This window comes from Nesoenas mayeri, assembly GCF_963082525.1.
Source record: "Nesoenas mayeri genome assembly, chromosome: 1".
Classification (NCBI taxonomy): Eukaryota; Metazoa; Chordata; class Aves; order Columbiformes; family Columbidae; genus Nesoenas; species Nesoenas mayeri.
This window is the reverse complement of record NC_137541.1, coordinates 75,523,459-75,535,958: the sequence shown is the minus strand read 5'-3', so window position 1 is coordinate 75,535,958 and position 12,500 is coordinate 75,523,459. Positions and strand designations below refer to the sequence as shown.

At 42.9% G+C, this 12,500-nt stretch overlaps 1 protein-coding gene across 3 annotated transcripts; it reads left to right on the top strand.

The window, feature by feature from the left end:
- The first annotated feature begins 42 nt into the window (after window positions 1-42).
- Window positions 43-8,782, top strand: MED21 (mediator complex subunit 21). 3 transcript variants are annotated; one of them, XM_080364076.1, is made up of 6 exons: window positions 43-104; window positions 544-612; window positions 2,902-3,016; window positions 4,166-4,369; window positions 5,101-5,201; window positions 7,963-8,782. In XM_080364076.1, exons 2-6 carry the CDS (start codon window positions 556-558, stop codon window positions 8,137-8,139), a joined length of 654 nt encoding a protein of 217 aa, XP_080220202.1. In that variant the 5' UTR covers window positions 43-104; window positions 544-555; the 3' UTR covers window positions 8,140-8,782. The 3 variants fall into 3 exon arrangements, with proteins under 3 accessions (XP_080220202.1, XP_080220203.1, XP_080220204.1); XM_080364077.1 differs by lacking the exons at window positions 43-104; window positions 544-612 and adding an exon at window positions 2,488-2,608; XM_080364078.1 differs by lacking the exons at window positions 43-104; window positions 544-612; window positions 4,166-4,369 and adding an exon at window positions 2,488-2,608.
- The last annotated feature ends 3,718 nt before the right edge of the window (window positions 8,783-12,500 follow it).

Genomic DNA, 12,500 nt, shown 5'->3' with positions numbered 1-12,500 from the left:
ACCGGAGCGCCCGCCTCCCGCCGGTGGCTGCGCCGCCTCACAGGAGCCGCCCGAGCGGAGGCCGCTCCCGGCGCCCCCACACCCACCTGCGTGAGGAGACTGAGGTAACGGCTCCAACCGCCGGCCCCCGCCGCTTTTATCCTCCCGAGCTGCGCCTGTCGACCCTGTGGCACTCACTGGGGCGGGTGAGGGGCTTGGGGAGGTCTCTCGGTCAGGATGGGGAGCGTTGAACTTTATTTCTAAAACTTTTTTTTGACATTTTAATGCAACCGCCGTTTGGTTTTGTCCTACAAACAGCTCGTTGGCCTCGGAGGCTCGCAGGCGTGTGTGTTTGAGGCGCCTCTGGCTGTGAAGGTGATTCATGGGCGCATGATGGGAGAAAAGAGAAAGCAAATTAAAAGCCTCTCTTTTCTTGTGGAGCGGGGTGTGTTTTCGCTTTGTTATTTGGGCCTCGTTTTATGCGTTCGCATCATAACCTAGCTCTAAAAAGCCTAGGATCACCCCTGTTTTGTTTCTTTTTTTCCCCTGCTTGCTTCAATCCAGTTTCCAGTTAAAATGCATGAGGAAGCTGTCAAGAAGAACACAGGGATGAGTGCTGGTCCATGTTTACAGGTAGTTCTTATAAGTGGTGTACTTTCTTTGTACTTTACCTACTACACTTAGGAAGGCAGCCTTTTTCAGTCCCCCTTTGCTGAGGTTATGCTCAACAAGGTTCCTGTAAGTCAAAATCCATGAGATATCGGAAGTCTGTTTAGCGTTTGCCACTGTCACAGTCAACCTCCCTGAGAGAGACCTCAGTCACTCTATATTCACAGCTCGGCATTCAGACTGCTCACCCGTGGTCTTCAGTCACAGAGTCTGAGCGAGGCTTGTCTCATGCCATCAGTCTCACTTATTCCACGCTCAGTCTGGCATCCATCCCACTCTCGGAAAGCTGAAAAAGAACTTGCTGCCTTCAATGATAGCTGTAAAGCCGCTAAAAAACGTGCAGTAGGTTTTGGTCTACAGCGCAGTAGTTTCGTGACTTGGCTTTTTAAGAGGACCATGAAGAAAACACACATCCCAGTATACATGGACGTACATGTATGTGTAAAATCCTAAAAACTCCTAACCCCAACCATGCCATCAGCAAACCACTTTTGTCGGATTAGTTTGTATCGTGGCAGAGGGGAGCTGTAAGTAGCAAAAGGTTGTCTTGACCTATATGTTGCTGCTGTGTGGCTGTACCCACAGTGTCACTGCCAAGTTGGCCAGAAGAAACTCCTGGAGGTTTCCAGCCCAGCTGTCCCCTCCAAACCTTCAGCTTCTTCAACTAGATCAGGTTGCTCAGAGCCCCATCCAGCTTGTCCTGGAACGTCTCCAGGGATGGGGCATCTACCACCTCTCTGGGCAACCTGGGCCAGTGTTTCACTATCCTCAGTGTAAAAAATTTCTTCCACATATCTAGCCTGAACGTCCACTCTTTTAGTTTATAGCCATCACCCCTTGTCCTTTCGCAACAGGCCCTGCTAAAATGTCTGTCCGCATCTTTCTTACAGGCCCCTTTTAAGTACTGAAAGGCCACAATAAGGTTTCCCTGGAGCCTTTTCCAGGCTGAACAAACGCAACTCTCTCAGCCTGTCCTCATAGCAGAGCTGTTCCATCCTTCTGATTATTTTTTGTGTCCCTCCTCTGGCCCCTCTCCAACAGGTCCATGTCTTTACTGTGCTGAGGGCTGCAGAGATGGATGTAGGACTCCAGGTGGGGTCTCACCAGAGCAGAGGGGCAGGTAAGTGCCAGACACGAAATGACTGGCACAAATCAGAATTCCTCATTCTCCAGCCCATGGGCACAGAGGGGTCTTGCTGGCTCTAAGCCAGATCGTGGAGGATTCTGCATTCCCGGCCTTTCCCGGCTCCCCATCCGCAGACGTCTGCTCAGCCCAGGGCTGGAGCGGGGGGTCCGTGCGGTGGTGCTGCCTTCAGCCGGCGGCAGAGCAGCTGCTGCACAGCGAAGGCTGAGTGCTCCCTGGCACACCGGCCTTCCAGTGCCGGTAACACAGGAATTAGGGGTTTTTACCCTGCTACGATCGTGAGCGCAGAACGGTGTTTCTGAGAGAAACCAATAGGCTCGACATGCCAGTTCCTCGAGGCGACGGCACCGCTGCAACGCCCTTCCCTCCCCCGCCGCGGCGCTCCACTCGGGGCGCCTCCCGTGGGCCAAGCCCGCCTCCGCGCCGTGCGACTGCGAGCCGCAGCCCGCCTGGCCCCAGCCGAGCAGCTCAGCAGCTGCCAAACACACCCGAGAAAGCGCAGAGTGTCAGAAAGCGGCTTCCTGCGGCTCTGAAACAGCCCGGTGCCACCGCCCCTGCCCCGGCTCCGCCGACTGATTGGAGGTGGGACTAGACCACCTCCCGGCCTGCAGAGGGCGCCCCACGCCCGCCCTGCCCCACCGGAAGGGGGACAACAGCACGCCCACGGCTCTGCCACGCCCATGCCGTGTCACGCCCCCGTCGCTCCTCCGCCCACCTGATATCCAGGCGCGCTATTGGGTGCCGCCTGGTCAGGTGGGCAGTGGCGGCGGCGCTATGGCGGATCGGTTGACCCAGCTGCAGGACGCGGTGAACTCGGTGAGGCGAGCGCTGCTTTCTGCTGTCCCCCGAGACCCATCGTTCTCACCAGTGGGGTGAGGTGGGCTGGCAAGGCTGGCACTGGGTCGCGTCCCTCCCGCCGCTATGGCCGTTCCGTGTGTGAGGGGTGCGATCCCTCTCCCCACCCACGCGGTGCCCCTGCAGCCCCTGGCTGCCGCTCCCACCTACCGCCGGGGGGGGCTGGACCGCTGCCTGGGGCCCACCGGGATGCAGAGTGAAATTTAAATAGTTCTAGTGGTGGAATGAAGGAATTGTCTCTCTGCCGTTTGCAGCTCGCAGACCAGTTCTGCAACGCCATTGGGGTGTTGCAGCAGTGTGGGCCCCCAGCCTCCTTCAGCAACATTCAGACGGCGATAAACAAGGATCAGCCTGCTAATCCAACAGAAGGCAAGTCTGTCTTTCTGCACCTCCTAACAAAGCGTGAACGTGTTCTGATACAGTACACTCTATAACATAAAATCTGTACTATGTTTTGTGCTTGGCAGACAGTTCCACCAGTAACTGGAGGAATGATTTAAGTAATAAACTGATGCCAGCTGCACTTGGTGCATAAGATTGTAATAGCAGAAATGCAATTTTAAGTGTTAAGTTAGCATTACAGTATATTTCTTGTGCTGGTTTATTTGCACAGATACAGTAGCTCCACAGATATAAACCATTTTTATAGGGCTGTTGCAAGAGATTGTTAGTGAGTTGTCCGTTACTTCCCTAAAGTCTTTTTAGAAAGAAGTACTCTTAGCTTTATGAAATCACTTATGAGTTTTAAATTCTCCATGTCATAAACTTTAAGTGTGTTTTTCCGTGTGTCATTTGCTTATGCAATTAAGGAATAATATCATGTTGAATCTCCCTCTTGGCATTTGTGGCTTAGTTGTTGGCTTTTTTGTTGTTGTTTTTTGTTTGGGTTCTTTTTTGTCTATTTTTGAGAGACAATAAAATGATCTAAGACACTGAAATTGGCAAGTGAACTAAAAGGTCTCTGATCTGAGAATTTCAAGGTAGTATTTAAATAACCATGTTATTCTAGTCTTGAATTTGTTTTTTTGTTTGTTTGTTTTTTGACTGAGAAAAATGTTACATGTATCTGGTCTTAAGATGAAAAGGGAGACTGGTTTGGGGTGCAATGAGGCACTTTCTAGGACAGTTGAATACTAGTTCTTCCTTGCTCTGTAGCTGATGCTGGTGCTCTCTGATACTGGAATTAGTTGGGAGAGCAGCTGAAAGGCTTGTTTGCTTCCCTGCTGCTGTCCCAGGCTCTGGATCAGTGTGGTGCCAGGAGCCAGAGGCTTTGTTAAGACCTTAGGACTTCTCTTTTGATCTGTTTTTTCTTAAAATTTTGAATATAGTGTAAAATCATACAGCCAAGTTAGCGATGCTGATGAGGCAAAACAAAACTACCTGTTATGTCTCCATAGATATCAACCCTGTGGTGACCCTGAGTAAACTTTAAATAATAGAATTACTTAGATTGGAAGACACCCTCAAGATCATTGAGTGCAACCATAACATAACACTGGCTCTAAACCGTGTCCCCAGGAACCTCATCTGTACATCTGTTAAACACCTCCAGGAATGGTGACTCCACCACTTCCCAGGGCAGCCTGTTCCAGTGCCTGACAACACTTTCCATGAAGAATGGATACATTTGTGTTGTTGTTTGTGGGTTCTTATTTTTGGAAGTTGAAGTCAAGCATACCTTGGTGAATGCCAGTCTTTCCTACAGATTTTTTCTATTAGAAGGTATTTTCTCTTTGCATTCACAAATCATTCATGAACCAACCAACATAAACAAATATGTAAGGTCTTAAATTATAAATGGAAGATGGCTGTTTCAATATTTTAATGGCATTAATGATCTGAATTCAAATTGAATAAACTCAGTTCCATGTGGAAAGGTTTTATTTCTAGCTTATGGTGCCTTTTATTAAAAGTCCATGCAGCTCTTTCAGTGATATAGTGGCTAAATTAATGTCTGTTTTAAACTTCTAATCTTTTCCTATTTCTTAGTAGCTGAATAGGAATTATTTCTTAATTAAATAATCCATTTGAATCACTATCTTTACATTACTTCTAGTGTTCTTTTTTGTGTGTGTGTAGTAGCAGATTTAAAGGCAAGGATTGAAAAATTAAATGAATTTGTACTTCTCAATACTTAATGTAGTGACTAGAACACTTAATAACTGGTATTAGTAATTTCTTAACTGGCTCACCATGATGGAGTTCTAGCTGTTTTCTCACTTGTACAAAGCCCAGCCTTTTCTATAACGCCTTACCTTGTTTAGAATCAAACTACCTTTATCTTCTAATATGGTTGAGTTCTCATCCATTGTGATACTGTTATTTTTTCATGTAGGAAATTTTTTAATACCTGCATACTTCAAGTCTGTAGATTTTTTTTTTTTGTGGTGTGATTGCAGAATTGTGCTTATTTCTAATAATTTACTGAGTGGGCTGACTTTTCTTTTTTAAAGAGTACGCCCAACTGTTTGCAGCATTGATTGCACGAACTGCGAAAGATATTGATGTTCTAATAGATTCCCTGCCTAGTGAAGAATCGACAGCAGCTTTGCAGGTAAGAGTGTTCTTAATTTAAATATCAAAACATAACTGAAAGCAAACATCTTCCTTTTTTTAGACACATTTTTTCTCTCTAGGTCACAGAATCTTGAAAAATTACTTTAATATAAGACTGAATTTTTCATTAGGGTAGCCTGTGAGTACTTTATAGGTTTATTGGAAATACTGAACTTACATCTAGTTCTAAATGAGATTATATACAGTGAGAATATTTAAAACTTTTCTGTAAGAATGTGTTTGGTTTTGTTGGTTTTTTTTTGTTTTGTTTTGACTGGTTTTGGGGGTTTTTTTAAGTGCTTTTATCATAACACCACAATACTGGAAGCTGCTACTATTCTTTTCCCCAACTGTTCAAATATTAATAAGTAGATGCAACAGTGCTGATGCATTGTGGGTAGTGTTTGTTTGGTTTTTATGTGGTGGTTTGTTTGTTTTTTTCCCTTGGATAATCTTTCATACCCTTTCACTTATAGGAGCACCATTCATTTTGTAGCTGCAGAGCCAATCCTTACTGAAGCCTTTTGTCTTTCCATAATGTTTCTGGTTGTTAAAGGGTTTGCAAGTACCCTTTAAAGTTCTCTAGCTCTGTCACAAAACAGTTATCTCACTTTTCAGTAATAGAATGTCCTTCTTTGGACCAGCCAGCCAAACTGGCTGCTTTTGTTTCTTGCTCCTTTTCATGTTAGACCAGAGGTCTCTAGGAGGAGCTTGGGAACAGAAAGCAGCTACTGGCCAGGCAGCAATGAGCAGATGCAGCCGGTATCACAGCCTACCCATGACCTGCCTTACCGAACTGAACTGCTGCAAACAGCTTGTGAACCCTTTCACAATGCTTAACTGTTCCAAAAAAATTTCCAAGAAATGCTTTTGACTCACAATTCAAAGAACAGTGCTCTAGTTCTGGTTTTTGGGTTATTTTTTTTGACCTGTTTTTTCCACAGATCTTGCCTATTAGACAGCAACTTTTTCTTTTTTACTTTAGCTTCTAGATTTACGTCAAGTATTTTCTTTTTAGAATGCAACAAGGATGCAAAGAGTGCTGATTCTCTCAGAACCTTGGAACTGCTTTAAGATCACCTGAAGGATTTTATACCTGGGTTGGTTATTTGTGACTGTTGAAAGGCACATTACAGAAGACTAGTATTAGAGGTGCCCACTGGGCCAAGTACAAAAAACTTGACAGTGACATGAGATTTGGTTTTAAACAGAGGAGGTTAAATTTGGTAGCATTGCTAGTCACAGTAATTGCTGAACATACTAATTGGACCCATTAACACCAGCATAATCTCATGTAACTGCATATTTAATAGCTGAAGACAGCTTTCCTGCTGCAGACAAATTATAGGCTTCGTCCATGAGTGAGCAGGGTCTGATCGGAGTGACAGCTGATTCAGGGAAAGCCAAGTTCTCCAGAAGGAGGAGCTGGTTGTCTGTAGGGATATGCTTTCCTTTGAGGTGACACTCAAACCGTTTCATGCTCTGCTAATACAGAATCTTGTTTCACAAGAACTTCTGATCTTTTCTGTTTGGTGTGGTTTTGAGATAAGTTAGATTGGATTCCGTCACTTAATGATTCAAGTTTTAATTTTTATTTGCTGTTGTTTAATTGGTGTGATATTAAAGATAAATATTTTGACATTCATTAAAAAGGCTGTTTTGAAGGTGCTTGAAGTACTCTCAAATACACAGTATAGGTTTTGTAGAAGTGGTAGTTGGATACTTGGCTAAAAGAGATGTACTTGGACCGATCTGTTTTCATACTAAGGTTGTCTTGGTATGTGTATCAAATCTGAGGCTTGTCTTAAAGGATAAAAGGGGCTGCTACACTAAAGCCCAACACAATCTACCCCCATCCCTTTTGAATTCCCTTGTGGTGAAGTTGGTAACACATGTTCTACCCAAATCTGCAGCTTATGTGCAGTTAGCTATTTAACACCTGAGACTGAAGTAATTGAGCTGGATTCTAAATTTCAAAGTTTTTCCTTCTGCTGTTTTCCTTCTGTGACCCTTCCATCAAGGGCTGTCAAGTCCTTCATGCATATGTTAACCTTCACTAAAGACATCAGTGTTGCAAACAGAAGATGAACATGTGGATAAAATTCACCAGTTAGTTTAAGCATGACTTCTTAAGGACCTTTATATAAACCTGGTTAACTGTTAAAACGAGATAAAAAAATATTAATTTGAAACTATGTCTTCTGTGTTATCAAGTTAGAATAAGTTTTAGTACTTTTAAATTTGGTAAATATTTTGATACCTTAAAGTATTTAAACTTAAAATGTTTTCTTTCACAAAATTTTGGCAAGCTGAAAAGCAGCTTAGTTCTGAAACAAAATATTGGAGAAAAAAGGTTAAATAATACAGTTTTATCTGACATGTGCCATTCAGTGGAAAGGTTGACATAAGTTATGCTTAAACCTTGCTAAGCACCTTTCAGTAAGGGGGTGGAGGGGGTGTGGAAATAAATACTCGCTTCTCATCAAGAAAAGCTGTACTGAGACAAGACTCGTATGAAATAAGCTAACATTTCTGTGTGGTGGGATTTTTGTGTGTTTACTCCATGTGGATATGCTCTCTTTTAGGCTGCAACCTGTAATGAGTTGCTTTGAAGTTCCTCGTATGTAATTCAGGGGCTAAAGAGAGAATCTTTTTCGTTTCTGGGGAGCATTAACTGTTCCATCACCATCCTTTAGCAGCAAAGTCAATTTTGTGTTATATTCGAAGATTCTTATACTTCTCTCCCGTTTGTTTTACAGGCTGCTAGTCTGTTTCGATTGGAAGAAGAAAATCATGAAGCAGCTGCCCGTCTGGAAGAGGTAGTTTTTCGTGGGGATATGCTGCTGGAAAAGATACAGAGCGCCCTGGCAGATATTGCCCAGTCGCAGCTGAAGACGAGGAGCGGCACGCAGAGCCAGCCCCTGCCAGACTCGTAGTGTCAGAGCGCAGTGCACCCTCGCAACGCCAAAATGTGCCCTGTCATATGGGAAACACCGCTCAGTATCCACCGGGAGTGGTGACACCCTGCCCAGCACCTGTGGGACTCTCCAGTTCTCTGATCATTCGTAACACAGTCTTTTATCAAAGCTTAAACTGCCGGTTTTGTATGAGAAACACTTCCACCGTAGGATCGGTGGTTGTGTTCTAGAATTGTGTGTTAATGTTTGTTTCCTTGACTTAAAATACTAATATCTGAGCGTTTTTTCTGGTCATAAATATGTCTGACTTCCATCTGTTTTGTTGTCTTCATTACACAGGCCTTAGTCCCTAAAGGGAATTCAGAAGGAAAATATATTAAGAGTATTTGTGTAATTTGCTCATTCCTACTTTCAAACTTTCGTGTTCTTGGTGTATTTTTGTAAGGTTTAAACATAGTCACACTGGAATTTGCCAGAGTTCCATGGAGACAGCGGTTGCCATCTGCTTTAATTAACAGAAATGGTAATTAAACATTTGTATTACTATTTGGCTGGTTTACCACACTTTTCAGAGTAAGTTAAAGGGTAAGTTCATTCTAATGTTTGTAGAGTAAGTGTTCTTGCTGTTGGCATCTCATTAAAAACATCTGCAGATATCTGATATTGGCATTTGTTGTTCTTTGTAATTCACAAATGGGTCTTTGACTCCATTATTGCCACTGACAAACTTACTCTTACTTGCTTTTGCCATTTTTCTACCTCTGCTGATAATTCTGCATTCTCGTGGCAACTGGTGAATGCCTCTAAAGCAGACAGTAATGAGGAAGCATTGGATAACTGGGAAGAAATTAGCAATGAGGAAACTGAAAACAACTTATTACACAGTGTTGCTTTTCACTGTAAGCAGTGGCTGCCACGTGAATGCTGTGATCATAAGCAGCAAAAGGCCTGTTGTACCCAACATGCTCTAGGGGGTTTTTTGGTTTTATCTTCACACACTGAATGAATTTTTGCCCCTTGTCTTAGGATTCTAGAAATACCAGCATCTTTTTTTTTTTTTTTTTCCCCAAATATAAAAAAATTACAGCCCACCAGATAATGTAGGGTTCAGTGCATGAGCTTGGATTTGAGCTGTTAGTCATTTTCTGTATTTTTGAGTTAGCAGCCTTGTGTTATTGTAGGATGCTGTTTATTGCTACATAATATCTGCTCATTTCCTCATCAAAACTACCTATTTCTCTATGTTGGACATGCTGTCATTGGCATGAAAGTTAAATGTCTTGCTATTACATATAGACAGATAAGAGTAATTCAAATATGTCTTCAGCATGCTGGTCTTTAAGGAATAGACTGCACCAGTGAAAGGAAGAGTATAAGGTGGCACAGGCTACATCCTGCATACAGCCTATTCCAAGGATTAAAAAATAAAAAGCTGCTCCTTCCTGTAATACATACTAAAAGTGAAGTATTTAATAAACTGTTAGTTAAATAAATACTTAGTATTATTTTGTCAAATTTGCGTATCTGTAGTCATAAATTTAGTCTGCTATTGTGAGGCTTTTGTACTATCTAGATTCCATAGAAGGAAGAACAGTTGGGGAGGTGAACAGGCTGTAGCACAGTGCCAGTTCTGTAATGGGATCTTTTTTAAGAATAACTGGGCTGTGGCACTTTACTAAGCCATAAAAATATGCCCATGTCCTGGGAGGCCTGAGAGGCAGATTTTCATTTGAAGTCAGTCATGTGGTCTGTTTCTGGTTTTAGTTTTGGTTTTTTCCTAGAAAAACATCATCCAGTGCATCTCAAGTTGGTTGGGGAGTAGGGTGGACTGCTTCTTCTTGTTTGCATTTTAAACTAGTGAACTTAAAAAAACTTAAGAGTGAGATGTTTGGGATTTGCTTGTGGGGTTTTTTGTTTTGTTTTGTATTGAGATGTCTTAATTTGAGATTTGTACATTGTTGGAAAGGGTTAGATGTTCATAGTAGATTCCCTGGTATAGCTTAACATATGTATCACCTCCAACTTTTTAACTTGAAAACTTTTGCTGTGGGACATGAAGCTGTCTTCAGTAACAATACAGTTCTTCTAATTTTGTGTCTTTTTGTTTTTCATACTTGAAAACTTCTATAGAAGCTTCTGTAGAAGCTTGTTCTTTTATTTGCTGTTTATTCGAACATGCTAGCCCACTTTATATTAAAGTGTATATTGGTATCAAACAATCACACTTACAAGTAAACCTTAACCACAGGTATAAGCTTCCTCGTAAGTATGTGTGGTTGTTCTGTACTTTACCTGTGTTCAGTTTAGTGAGTGTTGCAAATTTAATAGAGATGCAGTTAAAAACAAGCAACACAATAAAGCAAGAGAGACAAAACTGCTCTCTTTTCCTTGAGAAATAATGTAATGTTTCGATGAGTAGTACTGTAAGATGCACTCTTCCACTAGTTCTTCTATGTTGTGTCGTTGGACTAGGTGTTGTAAATCTTTATCTGCTTTCGTACAGTCTGCAGCTCAGTTGGGAAGGTTTTGTATCTTTTGTTGGGCTCTGACATGAAGAACGGTGAAACATCAATTTGTTACAGCTGTCTAATGGACAAAGCATTAGATTGGGACTTGGAGATGTGGATTCCTTTCCCCTCTTACCATAGATATGCTGATTCGTCTATCCCCTGCTGTTGGGGTTTAAACATCTCAGTTTAAAATATAATGCATAATGGTGGTTATCTCCTGTGGGGGGCACTCATGCAAGAATTGTAGAGCATGCAGGATTACTGTTTCTGTACTTTTTAGCCCCTCAACTTTCAGTACAAAAAAATAAAGGTGGGGGGAGGCAAATGCCTTTGGAAAAAGGCATTGTATCCTCCCTCAGAAGTCTTGACTGTCTCCAGAATTTAAATACTGAAGAGAGGGAGAGTGGGGGAGAAAAATCCCTACGTAACAGCTGCTATCAAACATATCAGGTTACATGTGAGAGAGCTGTAAATGGAAGCTTTGGTTGAGACCAGAGAATAAAAGGAGGTAAAGCATCATGGGAAGAAAACAAAAGTATTGAGCAAGACATTAAATGGTTCTACATATTATGTTGGACAAGGAGTACTGCCCAGTGAACAAATTGTGCTTTGAAGAAAGATAGCTCAGAGCATAATGGAAAATTCCATTGAAAAACAATCTCAGCCACTTCAAATGAGCAGGAGCATTTCATGCTGAGAATCCATACAGCCCACTGGCAAAGACGTTGGAATCAATTTAGTAAATAAAAGCAGCTGATCAAAGCCTAGTATTCTTTACTATAAACAGCCATGCTCAGAGGAAAGCAACACCTCACAGCAGCTGTTCTGATTTTCAGATACAAGAATATGGAGGAATTTGTACACTAGTTTTTCAAGATACTGGAAAAAATGCATTAACAATATTTTAGCTTCATGTCTTTATGAAGTTAAACCTGGCTTACTATTGCAGATGATCTTTGGAGATGTGGGAGCTTCTGCTGATTGTGGCATGGGGTAGGTGTCCTGGCCATCCCTGCAGGATTGATATTGAGAGATTTTTGGGAGTTTGCAGCAATACAGGCCAGAGCCTGCCTGGCTGGGGAGCAGCTCTGCTCGAATGGACCTCGGGGGTCTTGGCAGAGAGCAAGCTCAACATGAGCCAGGAGCTGGCCCTGGCAATAAAAAACACCAGCAGCATTCTGGGCTGTACTAGCAGGAGTGCAGCCAGTAGATTGAGGAAAGTGATTACTTCCCTCTGCTCAGCATGTGTTAAGACTGCACCTGGAACACTCTGTACAGTTTTGGGCCACCAACATGAGAAAGATGTTGATAAACTACAAATTTAGCAGAAGGCCACCACAATGGTGTGGCTTGGAGCACCTCCCCCATGAGGAGAAGCTGAGGGAGCAAGGCTGGGAGAAGAGATGGCTTTGGGGCCACCTAAAGGAAACCTTGCCCATACCTATGGGGAGCTTATGGAGAAGACAGGGCCAAGCTGATCACAGTGGTGCAGTGCAGAAGAACGGCGTACAGTGGATATTAGTTGAAATAACAGAAGTTCAGACTGGTCACAAGGAAAAGCTTTTCACCATTAGGACACTTAAGTTTTGGACTGTGGTCCCCAGAGAATCTGGAAATCCTGTGATGTTTTTCAAGCCCTGACTGGATAAAGCTCTGAGCAACCCCATCTGACCTCACAGCTGACGCAGCTTTGGGGAGTTGGACTAGACAGCTCCTCAGGTCCCTTCTGACCTCAATGATCATATGGATACTAAACACATTAGTGGTTTCAGAAAGAACCAAGAAAGTATCAAGGAATATTGTCCACTCTCTAGAAAGGCAGAACTGGAGGACAGAAAACTTGAGGTATCAGCTTCCTTCTTATTGATG